Source organism: Marmota monax, unplaced genomic scaffold (genome assembly GCF_021218885.2).
Source record: "Marmota monax isolate L192 unplaced genomic scaffold, Marmota_monax_Labrador192_F-V1.1 WCK01_AAM20220418_F8-fsc00319, whole genome shotgun sequence".
Lineage (NCBI taxonomy): Eukaryota > Metazoa > Chordata > Mammalia > Rodentia > Sciuridae > Marmota > Marmota monax.
In genome coordinates this window covers 26,069-45,607 of record NW_026692103.1, presented here as the reverse complement: position 1 = coordinate 45,607, position 19,539 = coordinate 26,069, and the positions used below count along the sequence as shown (strand labels likewise).

The window sequence follows — 19,539 nt, the reverse complement described above, 5'->3', positions numbered from 1 at the left end:
TACAGAAGAAATTACCAGAAGTGGAGGAGATCGGAGGGGGCTAGGAACTTTATCCTAGGGGCCACTGAAATGTGGCCACGTCCTCTATCTATTACTTGGTTATCAGATGACCCTGTGTGGATAGAACAGTGGCCCCTAACTAAGGACAAATTGCAGGCCGCGACCCTTCTGGTTCAGGAACAGCTTGGGGTGGGGCATGTAGTGCCTTCCACTTCCCCCTGGAACACTCCTATTTTTGTCATAAGAAAGGGGTCTGGAAAATGGAGGCTTCTCCAAGACCTGTGGGCTATTAATAGTACCATGCAGCCCATGGGACCTTTACAGCCAGGACTACCCTTCCCCACGGCTATCCCTAAAGATTGGCATCTTATTATTTTGGACCTAAAAGATTGCTTCTTTTCTATTCCCCTGGCCCCCCAGGATCGCAAATGTTTTGCTTTCTCTTTACTGTCAATAAATTTCAGGGAACCCTATCAGCGGTTTGAATGGATTGTCTTACCTCAAGGAATGGCCAATAGCCCTACTATGTGTCAGTACTTTATAGCAAAAATTCTGCAACCCTTTAGGCAACAATTCCCAAACTTTTACCTCGTGCATTATATGGATGGTATATTGTTGGCAGGCCCTGATAGGAAAGCACTTTTCCAGTCTTATGAAGTCCTCCAGTCCCTGTTAAAGGGGGCCGGACTGATTATAGCCCCAGAGAAGGTGCAGATTCAGTATCCTTATAACTACCTAGGATATACTATTAACAAGGTAGGGATCACTCCCCAGAGGCCTCAATTTCAGGTGAACCAGCTCAAAACCCTGCACCAATGGCAGACATTTCTGGGGGAAATCCAATGGCTGCGGCCTTCCCTCCATGTCCCTACTGGTGAACTTAAACCCCTGTATGACCTTTTGAGAGGAGACCCCTCACCCACCTCCCCGCAAAAACCTACTCCAGAAGCCTTGAAGGTGCTTAGATTGATAGAGACAGCCTTACAAGAGATGCAGGTGATGCAGGTGGACTACTCCCAGTCCTTGTTATTCATTGTTCTGCCATCAAAACTCACCCCGACTGAAGTCTTTTGGCAGACTGGTCCTATTTATTGGGTTCACTTACCTGCATCCCCCTCCTGGGTCTTGATACCTTTCCATGATCTGGTAATACAATTAGTTTGGAAAGCAAAATATCTAGGAGATGCCTTGTTTGGGAAAACTTTTGATGTTCTCATATTACCATATAATCAAGACATTCTTTCTAAATTAAGACAGGAACATGATCTCTGGTGTCTTTTCTTCTGTAGTTTCATGGGACAGGTTGACAATCACTGCTGGGAGCCATTAGACAAGTAGGTATGACAATTTCCTTGCCAGCGTACCCCATGTTGCAGTGACATTGAATGTAGGTGACCTTGCTCAAGGACCAAGGCGGATTAGGGTGTTCCCGGTTTAAGATAATCGGGTTTAGGGCATTCCTGGTTTAGGTTCCAGGTTTAAGGTTTAAGATTATTCCTGCTGGGAATAGGGCGTATCCTGCTGCTTGAGTTCCCCTTGAGTTCTCACGGGATTTAGACAGTATTTTTTGGGAGACAGAAGCCCAGTGGAGGTGGATTTGGGCAGAGAATGTGGATTTGGGCAGAGAACGTGGAGTTCCCCAGAACATGTTTGTAGAGTGCCGGTGTGAGTTCGGGAATAAAGAGTTGCTGTTTGAATCTACAAGCTGTGTGGTGGCTCGTGATTGTGTGCCCAGCCAGACTGCGGCATTTGTGCCCAGCCAGACTGCGGCAAATCACTACCCTAAAAGCAGGCTCCTTGAAAGCCTAAAGACATGTCCAATAATTTTCCCAAAGATCCTAAAAAAGGATCCTCTCCAGGGGGCACAAACCGTCTTCACTGACAGGGCCAAAAATGGGTTTGCTGTCATTTCAGATGGGACCCAAGTCATCCGCAAGAGAGTGGCCGATTGTTCGGCCCAAAAAGCGGAGGTTGCAGCCTTAATATTGGCCTTACAGACCTATAGCTCGGTGCCCCTTAATGTTTTCACAGTCTCTATACCGCCAGGCTCGCCTCCGCAATTGAGACGGCACCTTATATTGGAAAACAATCCACTATCATGGATCAACTACAAACAGTGCAGCTTCTTATATGGGCTAGGGCAGACCCCCTCTTCATAGGTCACATTAGAAGTCATTCCGGACTTCCAGGTCCTCTGGCGGTGGGCAACGCCATGGCAGACGCTGCCACACATGCCACTAATTTTATATATACAATAACTGACTATGATAAGGCCCTACAACTTCATAATAAATTTCACCTAAACGCACAAACTTTGCGCTTCCGCTCAGGATGTTCCCGGGATCAAGCTTTAAAAATTGTCTCCCTATGTCCTACTTGTGCACCTTTTATCCATTCCCCTTCTCTGGGAGTCAACCCAAGGGGCCTTCAGCCAAACGACATCTGGCAAACTGATGTAACTCATATTCCTAGTTTTGGAAAACTGTCTTTTGTGCATGTCAGTATAGACACGTTCTCTGGTTTTATCTCCGCTACTTTACATTCAGGAGAAAAGGCTAAGGACGTGATAGAGCACTATGTTAAAACCTTTTCCTTTATGGGAACCCCTCGATGTATAAAAACAGATAATGGCCCAGCTTATATTAGTCAAACCTTCCAAAAATTTTGCTCACAGTGGGATATTATACACAAAACAGGAATCCCATATAACCCCCAAGGACAGGCCATTGTTGAACAGGCCCATCAACATCTTAAAACCTATTTGCAAAAAACAAAAGAGGGGGAGATATACCAGAGTTGTCAGGGACCACATGCACTATTAAATATAACTCTATTCACTTTAAATTTTTTGCTCACTGACGCCGAAGGCTGTACAGTGGCGCAGCGTCACTTTTCCCCTCCCACCATACAAAAAGCACAGATAAGATGGAAGGATCTGGCTACAGGGAAGTGGCAACCCCCTGCTCCACTCTTGGCTAGAGTGAGAGGAGCTGTATGTGTCTTCCCTCCAGGGACGGAAAAACCCATTTGGATCCCGGAGCGCTGCACCAGACCGGTGAATGAAAATTCAAGACAAAATGAAGTTCCCAAGATGGCTGATCCTGCCGCTGTTGTTCTCACCCCTTCAAGTGAGTGCCGAGACACACCTCATGAGCTGGACCCCACTTGTGGCATTACCTTCTGGACAGGTTTGTTGAAGGAGGGCTTGACCCCCCACCTGGGAATATTCATGAATATCTTTTTGGAGCCCCTTGTGAGTGTAAGGGAGGGCCCCGGCACTCGGCCCCCTCTGGTTATACCCAGAGCGTTGATTGTGGGACTAATGTAGCCTATATGGCGGCTGAACTCAATCAAAACATCGGAGGATTTAAGCAACCAAAATGGGTATGTGTTAATAAGCCCGGACTTGTTGTCCCTAATCCGACCGAGACTCTTGGAAGCTGTTCCGCCACTTGTCATTACACCCCAGCGATGCACATCTCCTGTTATACATCAGCCTCAATTTGTGTTAATAATCAAGGAAAACAGTATTTTGAGGCCATCCTAACTAACACCTGTGGAGAAGGGGGGACCACTTATAATTTTATTCCTTTTCTTGGTGACCGGGGAGGGGAAGGCATCACAACTCGGTTAACGGAGTAGCTTTATACATGTTTTCCAAAATAAAAGCTCAAGGAGGAAAATCTAGGGAAATTACTGCTCTAGCATGTTCTTTACCCTATCCTGCTAGATGTCCAAGGGTCAACACTTTAAAAATGAAAAACCAATAAACCAATATTAATTTTCTACCAGCTTTTAAAGGGTGGAGAATCCCCTACGAAGACAGGGTATATGTTTGCACATGATTTGAAGGCTTGGGAAGAAAAGCACAGCTTGGCCCCACAGTGCAGCAAGTTCAATGATTCAAATATTCTGGCAACCCCAATACCTGATGAGAGGGGCCAGAAGGTGGAAGATCTTCATGGGCATGAGGTCAACTAAGTTTCAAACGATTGGTTCTTGAACCAGAAAGAGCGCACCAGAACAACTGGTATTTTATTTAGAAATCCACACTCCTTGAAGATGATGTGTTTTCTGGCCCTCTGAAAGATGATTATTTACACTGGGGCATGAGGCCTAGAAGCTCTTTCCAACTCTGCACACACTGCCTCTTACAGAAGCATGGCTGCCATAGAGGATTCTAGCTCTAGACCAGCTCTACTTGCCTATGCCCTTGTTGTTTATATACACACATTTAACTATTTACATGTTACTTTTTACCACATGGCTAGGATTGGTTGTGAATTTTGTACCTTTTAATATGAGAAAAAAAAGTATTTTACAAGCACTGATGAGAAGCCAATATTAGAAAATAAAATTTGCCAGTCGCTTGAGGCAAGACAGATTTACTCTCCGCCCTCAGTAGGAGCAGAGGTCTGTGATGGGGCTTCATCCCTGGGAGAAGAACAAAGCCAAGGTTGTTACTCTTGAAAGGAGCAATTAAGCTTTTCCTTACCTCTTCACTTGAGAATTTTATATCACCCCCCAGTCACTTACCCAGCATCCTTATTGAAAATCTCATCCTCATCAGAGGAGTCCTTGTCATGTAGCTTCTGTGCCATGTTTTTCTTACGTGTGGCATTGAGAGGTCTGTACGTATCTCTACGCCAAAGTGGCCGCCTTAACCAGAAAAAGCCCTCCTAGAAAACAGAAAGTGGAACATTAATTCTGCTTCCCGCTGCCTTCCCTGGCCACAGCACTGGGTTCTCTTCAGATTTACCTGATTTTCACTTTCCATTGAGCTTCTCCTACACAGAAACCCAAAACAGCTCCTGGGGGGAAACACATGCACAAGACAATTAGTGATGGATGCCATTTTTCATGTCTTTTTGTAATGTGCACCTTTGGTCTTTTTAGGACAAAGCCTATACCTTAGTTCATAAGCACAATGAGCAAAATCATGCTAGACCTGGGGTCCTAAAAACAATTCCCTGCATGCTGGGCTGCCAGAACTCTCTATGTATGTTCCCAAAGAGCCACATGAGCATAGGCAGGATTAGCAACTCTGCTTACCCTCTTGGCTAAGTACCTTGTACAGTACACAACCATACTGGGCTGAAGTGTTTTACTCTCTCCAGAGCCTTTCACATCAGTCCTCTTTGGACTTAAATCTCAACATGTATCATCATTTTGGGGTGGGGAGCAGGGTGGCTCTTGAGGGAGAAGGTGTTTCTATTTCCTAGCTGCTTTATCCTACAAGTTGAATTACATCAAGTAAATACCAAAGTCCAATTAGTAAAGTTGTCTAGCTCACTGATTTCCATATTGCAGGCTGTCACTTATGATTGAGTTGTAAAATCAGTTTAGACATATACATAACAAAAAACAATAGGAAAAAAAAACCTGTGCATTGTTTCAAACATTGCTGATGTTTACATTGAAATGTGTCTACTAATTCACAATATCAAATGTTGCTCACAGCCCAAGTGTGGGTATAATTAATGGAGAAGTACCTAGCTGGAAAGGAACCATTTTCTGACACTAACTGTGACCACAGGGTAAGATATTTTCCCTTTCTTATTCTCCGTTTCTTATTATAAAAGGAAGAGACAAACTACTATTTCTAAGCTCCCTGTTAAAATTCTATGAAATCTAGGTAAAAGGAATAGAGAGTGGGGGTGAGAAGGTGACCAGTAAGGCAAGAAGGTAAAGTTTTCCTACCACCTGGAGGAAGGACTCATACATTCTACTTCTACTTCCGCCAGCCTGGAAGGGGAATAGCACAGCACGCTAATGACCCAAGGTCTTCCCTGTCCCTGAAAGCCTCAAAGAAGGGCTCCAGCTGAGTCTGATGCACGTGAACAGTGGGAGCAGGCACAGCCCAAACCTCTTGCCCTCCACTCTCTTTCCTTAAGGACTGGAGACAGCAGATGCATCCCTGCTAGTGCCTTTGACCTCAGCAGGCTGGGAAACTAGTTTTCCTGGAGCCAGGGGAGACATGAGAGGAAGTATTCTTCCTGCCTTTAGCAGTTTCCTCACTGTTAAGATTGAAATAGATGAGTTCTAAAATTCTCATTTAGGGGCTGGGGTTGTGGCTCAGCGGTAGAGCGCTCGCCTAGCATGTGCGATCCTGGGTTCGATCCTCAGCACCACGTAAAAATAAATAAAGATATTGTGTCCAACTAAAAAATAAATATTAAAAATAAAATAAAATTCTCATTTAAATACTGCCAGGCTCATATTTACCTTAAGGACTTTTCTTCATCATCTTGTGATGCTGTTTTATGGGAATAAATCTGTTTTGGAAGAAAATACTGTCATAAGTATCACAATGACCACTAATCTCCAAGTCTCTATTCATTCCTTATATTTATTTTTAAGTCTTATCTACCCAGTGAGATAATAACTTTTCTGAGGGCAGGAATTCTATCCTTTTAATGGTTCTCTGACTCTTCCATAGTACCTAGCTTAGGGTCTTGCATGCAGCTGGCACTTAATATATTTTATTGACTGTTTTAGATAAAATCCAACAGATAATTCCTAATAAAAACACTTAATAGTAGAAAAAGAAAGAACTACTTAACTTGATAAACATGTCTGCCAGAACTTTAAACAACAGTGTCGTTTTAAAATCAAGAATAAGATTAGGATGCCTGTTATTGCTGCTGTTCAACCTCATTGAGGAGGTCTTAATCAATGCAGTATGAAAAATAAATGAGGGCATAAATGGGGAAAGGAACTGAAACTATATATCAAAATGGATTCTACTGTCATGTATAACTAAAAAGATCCAATTAAAAAAATCTATGTAGTGAAAATACTAAAATTCAGCTGGATGTGGTGGCACACACTTATATTCCCAGCAGTAGATATTAAGGCAAGAAGATCAAGTTTAAGGCCAGCCTGGGTAACTTTGAAATACCCTGTCTTAAAATAAAAAATATTTTTTAAATTTTTTTTATTGTAGCTCAGTGGTAGAGCACTTGCCTACCATGCGTGAGGCACTTGGTTTACCGCATAAAAATAAAATATGGAAGGAAATGCTTCCTTTTAAAAAATAAAAATAAAAAAGACTGGGAGTGCAGTTCGGTGGTGGAGTGCCCCTGAGTTCAATCCCTAGCACCACAATAAATAAATAAATAAATAAATAAATAAATAAATAAATGCACATTAAGAAGAAATGAATATATGGCATGAGATTACATGTTCCCAGAATGTTGTAAAGATGTTAATTCGCAAATTCATTTTCAAATTCAATCTAGTCCTATTCAAATTCAAAGACAGTTTTTTTGTTTGTTTGTTTGTTTTTGTTTTTATTTTGTTTTTCTTTTGGCAGAGAAAATATATAAGAATAGTGATGAAATGTACGAAATGATCAGGAGAGCAGGAGCTTGCCCTACCAAATACATAGCTTGAAATATGTTATAAAGCAACTGGAATTAAGTGGTGTGATGTTAGTACTGGCACTGTGTTAGATTCTCAGCAACACATACAAACAAACAAACAAACAAACAAACAAATAAATAAATAAATGTCCATTGACAACCTATTGAGAAAAGTAATAAACCATCATGTAAGCAAACAGAAGGTAAACAGAAGCCAGAGCCAGGAATATACTATTATCACTAGGACCTGCTCTGGAGTAGCCTGATGAGAATTTAGCTGCAGTGCTTTACCTGAACACCTACTTAGACAATACCTCACACTGGAGGAGGAGGAAGCTGTGTGGATCCACTGAGTCTACATATAGCACTTTTATCTTTTAGCCCTCTCCTTTTACCCCAGGGTGATGACTGCTGCTTGAGAGTGAAGTCATTTCTTGTCATTTCAGTAACAAGGAAAGAAATCAGTGGTAGAATGAAAGTACATCAAAACTTTACAAAAATGAGAATAACAAATTGTGGACATGGTTTTGGGTTGGACAAATTTTGCTGCGATGACATCTCTGGCCATATTAGTCTTAATTTCTTAAGAAATTATAGCTTGTTCTCTTGGTTTCAATTTCTCAAAGATTCCCTGGAAATGAAGTTCCTTTAAAAGTCTCTGGGGCTGGGCACTGTGAAGCACACTTATAATCCCAGCTGCTTGGGAGGCTGAGGCAAAAGGATTGTGAGTTCAAAGCCAGCCTCATCAATTTATCGAGGTACTAAGCAACTCAGTGAGACCCTGTCTCTAAGTAAAATACAAAAAAGGGCTGGAGATGTGGCTCAATGTTCAAACACCCCTGGGTTCAATCCCTGGTACCAAAAAGTAAAATAAAAAAAAAATAAATAAAAATCCCTAGAATATATTTTTCAATAAAAGAACAAAGCATAACTCAGTGTTAGTGACTGAAGAGAAATGTCAAGTAGTACGTGGGGAAGGAACTTTGATTTTCAGGGTATACGTTCTAAATCTATTACAATGATAAGATGTATTCTGGAAACCTGAATTGATTGTTGTCCTTACCTCAATCACACAGAAAATTATAATCAAATTCATCACCACTACAGTCACAGATATTGCCAAGATGAGTTTGTTGTTAAAACCATATCCCGGGACTCCTTTTGTGAGCTAAAAGAAAGAAAAAGAATGTTAACTATTCAAAATTTCCATTCTTCCAGGTGAATAGCTTGCAGTTTCTTAAAGAACACACCAAATTTAATATGTTACATCTTATTATCACACATTTTTCTTCCTATTATTTGTTTATCTTGTGTGTTAAGTCCACTTTATTCTCTAATGGAACAAAATGGGGATCACTGTCTTGGGCAAAGTTATGTGGCCAAGACAAGATGTGGACTAGAAGCCCCTGGTCTTCCCGCTTGAATGCTTCAATTGTATACCCTAAATGATGAAAAAGTCTGGGCTTCTTGTTCAATAGTTTCCCTCACCTCACTTGTCTCCTCATGCTCTTTGTTATCACCCTGGGCTTCTGTGCTCTCATTGATATAGTTCTCAGTTTTCCACTGGTCTGTATCCCATTCGGCCTTGGACCCCTTGATTTCTTGCTGCTCACTGAGAAGCTTCATCAGGAGGCCTGTTCTGGAGATGAGCTTGGCACAGGCCAGTTGCACATAGGGTTCAGAGCAGTCCAATTTCAAAGTCCGAATAACATGAGAAATGAGCCTTCTCACGTCATTGTTGGGGATGAGGGACCGAAGATGCTGGTTTAGCTGAATTTCAAACTGATCACCTGGGGATGCCGTCAATGGGTAGGATAAGTCTTCAGGCTTGGGTTGTGAGTCAGTGTTCGAGTTGAGGTATTCCCATTGTGTCTTATTGGTTTGTTGAACAGTTGGCATTATGTTGAAAGGAGTCACAGCAGAATCTACAGCCTCTGCAGCAGCGTTTTCATAGGTTGCATTTTCAGAGGTGGGTTCATCCAACACAGTAATGTTTGCTTCAGAAATAGTTCCTTCAGAAGGAATTTTTGCAGTATTGTTTTCTGCAGGAACACTTTCTATAGGTTCTGGAAGAGCATATAATCTTGAGAAAGGATTCTCCTGAGAATTCAGGTCTCCTAAAGATGAAGAGGCCCCTCGTGGGGGGGAATTTATGAGGCTCCTTATTGCAGAGAATGGGGGCCTCTTTGCAAGCATCAGTCTATTGTGCAAATAATCCTTTCTGAACTTTTGACTCACTTTGGCCTTGGGTATTCTGTGGGCTGCAAGAGGGTAAGTTTTATGAAAGCTGTGAGTCTTTTTGGAATGCATGACTGGTTTATCAGCCTTCAGGCTTTTAACTGGAGCATTTGCATCTTCTAAAACAAAAAGGGTGTAGGTTAAGTCTTTTGCTTTGTTTCTAATCTCAGGCTGTAATTTTGAAATGGAGGAGGTGGGAGATTTGCCCAAGGAGTATTGTTTCAAAAAAGAAGAGACTGCTGCCTTATGTTCATTTGTAAATGAAGCGTCCAGGAGGGAGTTTCCCACTAACTTCCTGGGCCTCCTCCGCACCTTGTGAAGCTGCTCTAGTTCCCTTGGGATTGGTCTCCTGAGCCTGCCTTCTTGGGCAACATTCTCCGCAAGTGCCCAGGCACTCTGTTTCCGTTTTCTCATTTCATTGAGGTGTCTTTTCCGTATGCCCTTCGGACCCTTGATGACTCTGTTTACTCTCCGCAGCCTTTTCTTTGTACTCTCAATCTCTGCTAGGCTGTTTTCCTGTGGTTGGGCAGTTTCCAATTTCTTTTGAAAGATTTGGCGTTTAAATTTGGGACCTAAAAGCCTAGATTGCATAAGCATGACAGTTTTTTCTTTTTTTTTCACCTCATCAATTTTTTCCTGAATTTCTGCATCTAACAAATTTTCCAGAAAATGAAGCTTCTTTAATTTGTTTTTATAAGTTGGATTGTTGGATGCAGTTGAAAGAGAGTTCTTTGTATTGTTCTTCAAATATTCCATGGCATTACCTCCATCTTGTACGTTTGAAAAAAGCAGTTTAATGAATGGTAATAATGTTGACTCTACGTCTTCTAGATTTCCCTCTGAGAAATATGGCAATATGTAATTTAATGCACTTATAACATCACTTTCATCATTGAAGTCTAGCTGTTCATTTAAGAATCCCGAAAAGGTGACACCATTTTTATCTGAAGCTGGCTTTTCAGGCTCAATAGAAAGCTCAGTGCTAGTGTTCTTCTTCCGGGCCTGTAACACCTTCATGAATGATCCTTCTGTATTCCCTACAGATGCATCTTGAACTGTCAAAAAAGAAGAGACTACTTTTGATAACAGAAGACTGATGGACAGCTTTTTGTCAGTCCACAGCCATACATTCCAGCCAAACATTTAAGTGTCATTTAGAAGAAAGAAAAATAATTTCATAATTAAACCTATGAAATGGCAACAACACAAAGAAAAAAAAGACATCTTTATTGACAAAGTGCTACTTAACTCAGAATATTCCATACTGTGTATAAGAACTCTGTTTAGGACAGCCAATTGCCCAATACTCAATAAAAGCCCAAGACTAGAAGAGAAATATTCATGGGCTCTGAGAGATTCTCTACAGATCAGCTGTGTCTCCTTACATTTACATACCCCATGCTGTCCCCACTCAGATACAGAGGGGGCACAAGGCTTCCTCTATCCACCTCTTCAGTGTGTCATGTTCCTTCACATCAGATGATCATGACAAAGGACATTCTTCCAAGGAGAATAAGAACCAAGATGCTAAAGCACAGGCTCCGCTCTTTCTGTTAACACATCCTCCCTCATCTGAACATGTCCTTTCCACCTACTCACCCAGTTCCTTCACCTGGCCCCTGTTCCCCGTACATCTTAGGCTCCATAACAGATGCCTCTACACACACACACACACACACACACAAAACACCCCACTATATCCATACTGGTTCTTTCCCTAAATTAAGGCAGGGATCTGGTGACAGGAGTAAACATCAAGGATGAATAAACAACATGAATCAGCAAAAGGACTTGTTTTGGACTTGTTTTGGACTTTGCAGTGACTAAGTGACTTTTTAGTTGTAAACATGTTTTGGTTATAGGATGACTAGATAGTATGCCCATGTTAGATAAGTTGATGATGTAACTAGGTAGTGTGCTTATGTTAGATAAGTTAGACATAAACAAGTTTGATAGAGTATATAAGCGCGAGGGAAACTCCATGTATTTGCTCACAATCAACTCTCATCGCCTGAGAGTAAGATCGTGCAGTGTGAGCCAGTCACCTCGTGTATTGCTTTGTGTGGTGTGCGAATAAACCAGCATTTCAAAAGGCAATCGAGTTCGTGCTTGGTGTTCGCGTACGTTGCGGTCCGGGGTCCAGTGCAGATATCCGGAAGGGAACTCCTGGTAACCAGACAAGGCTGAGAAGCTGCTCGTGACAGTTGGCGTAGTCGGCAGGATACGGAAGAAGAGCTCCGGAGCAGGTAAAATATAACCCACATGGCAATGCACAATTTCTTCTACTGAAAACCTAGAATGACCGTGATCGTCCGGCGTCTAGGCTGAAGGTGGAATGAAAGGGGAGTGCCCCCACCAAAATCCTTAGGAGGACGGTGGTCCCTGTGCATGGGGTGGCTTAAGGAAAGGATAGAAAATTGGGCACTATATAGCTGGCATCAGGGAATAAGTCAGATACCTTATAAGATAGAAACAAACGGGTTTATTGCTTGGAAAATTCATATAGCTAAACTGAGGATCCTCTTAAAAATAGCAACATGGGCCTCAAGGAAGTAATAAAAAGATTTAGGCAGAAATGTAGAATAGGAGAACTAAAGCTCGAGCAAAAGGAATTAAAATCTCAATCGCCATGGCGAGGTATTGAAAGAATTGTTCAGGCAAAGATGCCTGAGTTCCAGAAAGGAACCACAGTTGAGGTAACATTAAGTAATCCTCAGACCGTCAAGCCCATAATGGAACGGGCTGACAAGAAAGAAATCCCGGGAATATTATGTAAAATTATAGATGATATAAATGATGACAGGCTAAGAGGCAAAAGGTTAGTAAAAGAAGCCCTTAAAAATGGAAGTAATAACCCATTTTTGAAAGATATATTGAACCAACTGGAAGCTCCTGATAAGGCCAGCATGCCAGTTTCAGTAATTAAAACATCCACACCCGGACGGGGACGCCCAGATGGGTTGGAACAAGTTATTGAAACTAGGGACTTAACTAGACCTGAAATGGTTCAGTTAAGGCAAGATTTTTCACAGAAAGGTCAGACCGACGGAGACTTTTTGTTTACAATTCATAGTAAGGGAGGCGAGTCTATAAGACTCGCAGGCAAGGAGATGCAGGTGGTTAATATCCAGATAGACAATCCGAGTGTTGCGGACACTTTAGCAAAGATTATACAAGAGGAACCTGACAGGGTACGCACACTTTGGGACTGGATTGCAATAGCCTGGGCAGAGGCCATCCCACATATAGATTGGGGTGTCTTTGAAGGCCAGGTACAGTGGAAGAATCCCAGTGAAGGGATTAAGATAGTAAAGAAGTTAGCTATTTTTAGCAAAATTTATAATCAGTTTCAAGGATCCCCTTTAAGTGCTCACTTAACAGCCGCGCTTAGGAGAATAATTATAAAAGGGGCACCAGAACAGCATAGAATGATGTTGGCAACCATGCTAGCTGGAGCCAACACCCTATGGGATGTAGTTGAGTTCTTAAAGCAACATCGAGAATTACAACAAGAGCACAAAATGTCATTTCAAGCTGCAATGACATTTCAAGCTAAAGCCCGAAACCCAGTCTGTTTTCCAACAAATGGTAACGGAAATATTAAATGTTACCAGACAAAAAACTTCCGTTTGGGAGGCCCGCCTGGCCAGCGGAGCCTCCCAAGAAACAGAAATATGTTGGGAAATGGCAAAGACTGGAGAAAGGTGCGACCAGGACAAGCCTGGACACAAGGAAATGTTGCTGTAAACAACAGACAGATAGGAAGGAGAATGAACCCACAAAGGCCAGTACCGCGAGGAAGTCAGGTGCAGGGCCAAAGAAGAAGGTTTGGTTTAACAATGCAGAGGTTTGGAACACCCAGATGGCAAAACGGCCAGACACCCGGCCGTTCATACAATTAAAATTTATAGTTGATAATCAAGAATATACAGACTCCTTCCTGATAGATACGGGAAGCGAGGTAACAATAGTCAGAGATGATTTTGTAAATAATAAACCAGCTAAGGAAAAGGTTATAGTACAAGGAGTATCTGGACATAGTGCAGAAATGAGAAAAGAATGGGTAACATTTAAAATATATGATTTGGATTATACAATACAAGTATTGGTAGGCAAAGTTCCACATGGAGTATTAGGAATTCAGGAACTCAGGTTATTATATGGTGAATGGTTACCTTTGAAGAGATTGAAGTGTTTTGAAACAAAAATTTTAAGTCAAGTAAAGATTGATCCAGTAAAATTGCCCCATACTCCACCAGTATTTACTAAACAGTATCCTATTAAAGGAGGACATGAAGAGATTAGCACCACAATAAAGGAAATGTTGGAAAAAGATATAATAGAAAAGGCATCATCATTTAAATATAACAGTCCAGTATGGCCTGTTATGAAACCTAATGGCAAGTGGAGATTGACGGTAGACTATAGGAATATAAATAAAGTAACCCCCTCTATGCCAGGTACTCTCCCAGATGTAGAGTCCATTTATGCTCAAATTAGAAATTTTTCACCTACTTGTTTTTGTGCTATAGATTTGAGTGATATGTTTTTCGCTATCCCATTAGATATTAAGAGTAGAGAATTGACTATATTCACTTGGGAGTCAGTACAATATAGGTTTAAGAGGTTACCACAAGGATATAAAAATAGCCCAGTTATAGCACATGTAACTTTACAAGAAACGTTAAAGGATTTTCAAGATAAAGGAACTACTAAGTTATGGTCATATGTAGATGATATATTAATTGCTGGGAAAGATATGACCGAGTTAAATAAGGTAAAGGACGAGGTAGTTACATTATTGAAGTCAAAAGGATGGTCCATCAATCCTGATAAAATTCAGGGTCCAGCCACGTCAGTTAAGTATCTGGGGGTGGTGTGGACTACAGAAGGACCTAAGGTTCCGGATGCAGTGATAAATAAGATTTTGGCTTTACAGTCACCAAAAACCAAGACAGAGGCTCAGCAGGTGATGGGCATTTTGGGATATTGGAGATTACATATTCCATATTTGCAAATGATCCTGGCTCCAATACACAGGGTATGCAGGAAAACTGCGGACTTTGTATGGGGACCGGAACAGAAAAAGTCATTAGAATTAGCTAAGGAATATGTTCAGACATATACCCAATTGTATGTACCTCAACCTGGTGAAGAAATTATAATTGATATAATATATGCCAATGACTTTGGAAATTGGGGCATATATACTAAAAGTAATAGTCAGACTAAACCAGTTGGGTTTTACTCCAAAAGATTTCCTTTTTCCGAAAACAAGTACTCTTTCTTTGAAAAAACAGTGTGGACAGCTTATACGGCGGTACAGAGTCTAGGTTTTGTTTTAACTAATAGAGTAGTTACATTAAGAACTCAGATACCAATTTTGGATTGGGTACGAACTAAGGAGGAAGACTTTAGAGGTTTACCCATGGAACAAAAAGTGTTGAAATGGAAATGGTATTTGTTAACTATAATTAATGATGCAACAGTGTCAGGGAATAATAAGACATTAAGGTTATCAGAATTAGTTTTTGCTCAGCCTATGGTAGAAGTACCGGTAGAGGTTAAACAACCAAAGACACAACCTATTGGAAAATGGGGGGCAGTTGCTTCTCATAAAAATGCATGGTTCACAGATGGATCAAGTAAAGTAGTAGGAAATATCACTAAATGGAAAGCTGCGGCATATCGACCAAGTGATAATAAGATCTTAGTGAAGGAAGGCTCGGATGCCTCAGCACAGTTAGCAGAACTCTGTGCAGTAAAATTGGCCGTTGAACAATCTATCCATGAAAAGAAAAAGTATATACACGTTTTTTCGGACTCATGGGCAGTTTGTAATGGTATTGCCATATGGTCTGCAAAGTGGAAGGAATCTGATTATAAAATTAATGGAAAAGATGTATGGGGAATACATATTTGGAAATTTCTTGCGGAGGCACCTATACATGTAAAGATAGCGCACGTTGATGCTCACACAGGACGTACAGATGAAATATCTAAATTTAATGATGTGGCAGACAAATTGAGTAAATTTGACTCCGAAGGGCTAAAATTGGTGAATAAGGCCCCTTGGAATATATTAGATAGAACAGATACAAAGATTCGGTTGAAACGTGACCCAAATTGGCATATAAAACTTCCTGAATTGAATGCTGATATTTCGGAGGATGAGATCCGACAATTGCATAAGGAATTAGGACATATTGGAACACATGGAATGTTCCAGTGGTTTCAGGGCAGAAATATAAAAGTTACCTGGGGAGCATGTAAGCGTGCGATATCTGGATGTGAACTATGTGCATCCTCGGTGCAACGTTTCCGGAGAGATCCACCCCACAATAGACCATCCCCTAGAGGATTTAATGAGAAGGTACAAATTGATTATATTGGTCCTTTGCAGAATGGAAAATATGTGTGTACTATGGTAGATTGTAGTACCGGATTGGGACATGCATGTGCAAGTAGACATGCAGATCAAAGCTCTACTATGAAAACTATTTGGAGCTGGTGTGCAGCATATGGATGTCCTTGGAATGTGACTTCTGATCAGGGTTCTCATTTTACTGGTAGAAATGTTCAGAAATTAGCTGACGTTTTAGGAATTAATTGGGATTTTCATTTGGCCTATAATCCACAAGCAGCAGGAAATATTGAAAGGTTCAATGGATTATTAAAGACTAAATTGTGGCAGATAGGACAAGATGTGCCATTTGACAAGGCAATACTGATTGCAGTTTTTGAACTTAATTCTAGGCAAAGACTGCACAGGAGATCACCCTTTGAGGAAACATTCCAAAAGGACATCGATGTGCAGGCAGACGGGGACCCAAACCCAGATAATATAAGACCATATAAGGTGTGGATACGTAACAGAAAAGATAACTCTGTGATTAAAGGTGAGATTGTATCACACGGACAAGGAAATACCCTATGGGTATCAACTGGAAAAGGGGACCTCAGATTAGTAAAAAGCCAAGATGTTGTCACTAGGTAAACGTTTGTGTGTTTGGTTTAACATATGCTTTATTATCCTGATTGTATATTCTTGCTTGTTTTTGGGTGGATATTTTTATTGTAACGAATGGCAGACAGCTCTTTTGAATGGTTCTACTTGTTTTAATCATTCACACATTCACAACGGTATTGACTGTACCCATATTAACGTGAACCAAACGTATCATAAATTGTTGGTACGGGATTTGCTACCCTGTTATGTACTTAATTATACACTATGTTTCTGGTAATGGCACCTAGGACTTTGTTACTTTTGCTATTTTTGCTACTTTTGATAGCCCTGCAGTTCTATTCAGTAATGGGAAATCAAACTACAACTCCCACTACTTTTACTACTATAACTCCATATTATTTTGGTATCAGGAACATTAACCTGACCAAGCATTCTTACAAAGAATGGATCTTCAATTATATTAATTTCACTCATTCACTTCAAGAGTGTAATAATTCTTGTGCAGTAATACCACAATATTGGAGAAGTAACAAATTCCTACAAAATTTTACTGCTATTAGATACTTGTTTTATCATAATTATGCATTTTGCCACCATTATAACAAATACTCCGCACCTAAGGGGTGTGACCATTTTTGGGACATCAATACAGTTGGGGTATATAGCCCAATGTTTAGATCTAGTGCGGATGGAGGATATTCTAATAAATATGAAACTAACCCCCTCCGATGTCATCTGGTACCTGGGATTATGGATATGTGGTCTTATAAGCCACATTTTGTGTATTATTATAGGAAACTTGGAGGCAAACCTTTAGTTAAGAGCTATAATGCTACAGCAGCAGTGCTTAATAATCCAAACCTTACTGTATATACTTTTGAGGAGTCTACAGAAGAGAATGACTTTACATGTATAAAAGCAGCAGAAAAGGATGTTGCATCACTGCCTTTTCAGGTTTGGGTGTCCAACAAACAGAATGATTATAATTTATTCGATTATGAATATGAAGAATATGACTATTCTTCATATGATGATGGAGAGGAAGAAGGTTCTGATGAATTTACAACTACAACCCCACGAACAACTACGTTGGGGATAAATTTGTTGCCATATAATGATTCTAAGAAAATGTTGGATGAGTGGAAAGGATTGCCTAGACATTTACAAGGAGCTAGGCCATTGCCTAGATGGCCGCAAGTTTTAGTTGAACCCTACGGGACATGGTGTCCAAAAGAGTTACAGCAGTATCTAGATTCCATGAGCACTAAACAAAGGAATATGTCTATATATATTGAAGATGTGCAAAGCAGAACTCATTTGAATTATACCCATTATGTATCTTGTGTAGCGGATTTTCCTAATTTACCTATATATGGAAAGTTCGAGATTCTACAGAATCCTGATAGATCCTTAGAAATACGGAACCAATCTTATCTTACTATAGATAATTGGTGGAAAGTCAATACCTTAGGTACCGCCACTTGGCGATCACCTGTTGTGTTGACCGACCCTTTACCACAGCCATTTACCCATAACTTGGTTAAACCAGTGGCCACGCCTCCTAAAATAAAGGATAAAATCGGGTATGTTTGTATCCGTAGCATTTTTGGAGATATGCTTAACCGAACACAGGGACAAGCATTTATTGGTAGAGTTTGCTTCCCTGTTGATTCAACCTTCCTTAAGTGGTGCCAATATAGATATTATTATAAAATTGGTAATTATTCATCTGTAACTTATAAGATTCACACACAGGCCTGTAGGCTGGGTCCAACTTACAGGACGACTGGGGTATTACATCCTGAATTTGGAATGTTTAATCACTCTGGATGGCTATTATTTGAAAACAAAACAAGGAGGTATGTCTTTAAAAATGCCAATAATGAATGGGACCTCTCAGAGATTGTGGATGGCCCGAAATTGGGACAGAGAGTGCATAGTCCAGGGTTACATGATTATAAATTCACCGTGGACGAATACATTGTTAACCAGACAGTGTGGAAAAACTACACACAATATTATAATATATTTAATTGGACATGGTGTTATAATTTTAGCAGACAAAATTGTGTACAGAATCCTCTTCATGCTGTATATTTGAATGCCTCTCATATGCATCTTGAGGTGAATAATACGTGGCATAGGTTTGATAATCAGTCCTGGCAACCTGTATTGGTTGTCACACCTAAGGATATTTTGGAAAAACACTTTTATAATGTTACATTTCTGCAGGTAGATTATACTTATAATGGATCCAAAGGAGAATCTTCAAAGTGGCCTTATTATAAATGCGAAGACTGTACATTTAAGTTTTATGATAATTTCTTTGGGACTTTGATTCCCGTGTTTAATTTGAGTGATGACAAAATCAGAGTGAATGTCCATAATATGTCAATCCCGATGGGAGTTGATTCTAATTATGTGGACACTAAAAATGTTAGTTTAGCTATGGAAAGATCTATTTGCAGATGGTTTCCACATTCATGGCAATATGTGATTGGTATTCATAGGTCTATTATGCATAATGATTCCACGTACTATGATATTCCTCTTGATGTAAATATAACTGGAAATGTTTCCAAACATTATGAAGGTGGTAATGTTGTATTAGGCAATGAGGAAAAACAAACGAGGGATTATACTTTACATCCAACAGTATATTCTCTTGCATTTGTACCACCAGATTTGGATGAAGTTACTTTAGTGAATCACAAAACAGAAACTTACCTGGTAAATGCTGATGACTACTGGTCATTGAAGACTGGGTGCCCTAGAGCACAGCTCTGGGATACTATAATTAGATACCATGTGGATGTAGCAGATAGAAGAACTCTGAAATGGTGGTTGACACAAGGAATGGATTTCTCTACTTGGTCTAGTAAAATATATCCAGGAAAATTACCTTATTACTGGTATATGTTATTACCAGGAAGTAATAATGAATGGAATCTTTATGATATTGTAACA

The 19,539-nt window shown here is 40.4% G+C and overlaps 1 protein-coding gene across 7 annotated transcripts in view; it reads right to left on the bottom strand.

The window, feature by feature from the left end:
* Positions 1–3,996: 3,996 nt before the first annotated feature.
* Positions 3,997–19,539, bottom strand: part of LOC124104144 (leucine-rich repeat-containing protein 37A) — a 37,213-nt gene continuing 21,670 nt past the window's right edge. For 6 of the 7 annotated variants that reach the window (XM_058584859.1, XM_058584861.1, XM_046460801.2 and 3 more), the window contains 6 exons: positions 8,853–10,657; positions 8,428–8,532; positions 6,226–6,275; positions 4,760–4,811; positions 4,537–4,679; positions 3,997–4,434 (listed from right to left, as the gene is read on the bottom strand). In XM_058584859.1, the coding sequence (XP_058440842.1) occupies positions 4,386–4,434; positions 4,537–4,679; positions 4,760–4,811; positions 6,226–6,275; positions 8,428–8,532; positions 8,853–10,657 (2,204 nt within the window). In that variant the 3' untranslated portion in view covers positions 3,997–4,385. The remainder of the gene's footprint in view (positions 4,435–4,536; positions 4,680–4,759; positions 4,812–6,225; positions 6,276–8,427; positions 8,533–8,852; positions 10,658–19,539) is intronic. The other variant, XR_009228418.1, reaches the window with a different exon arrangement.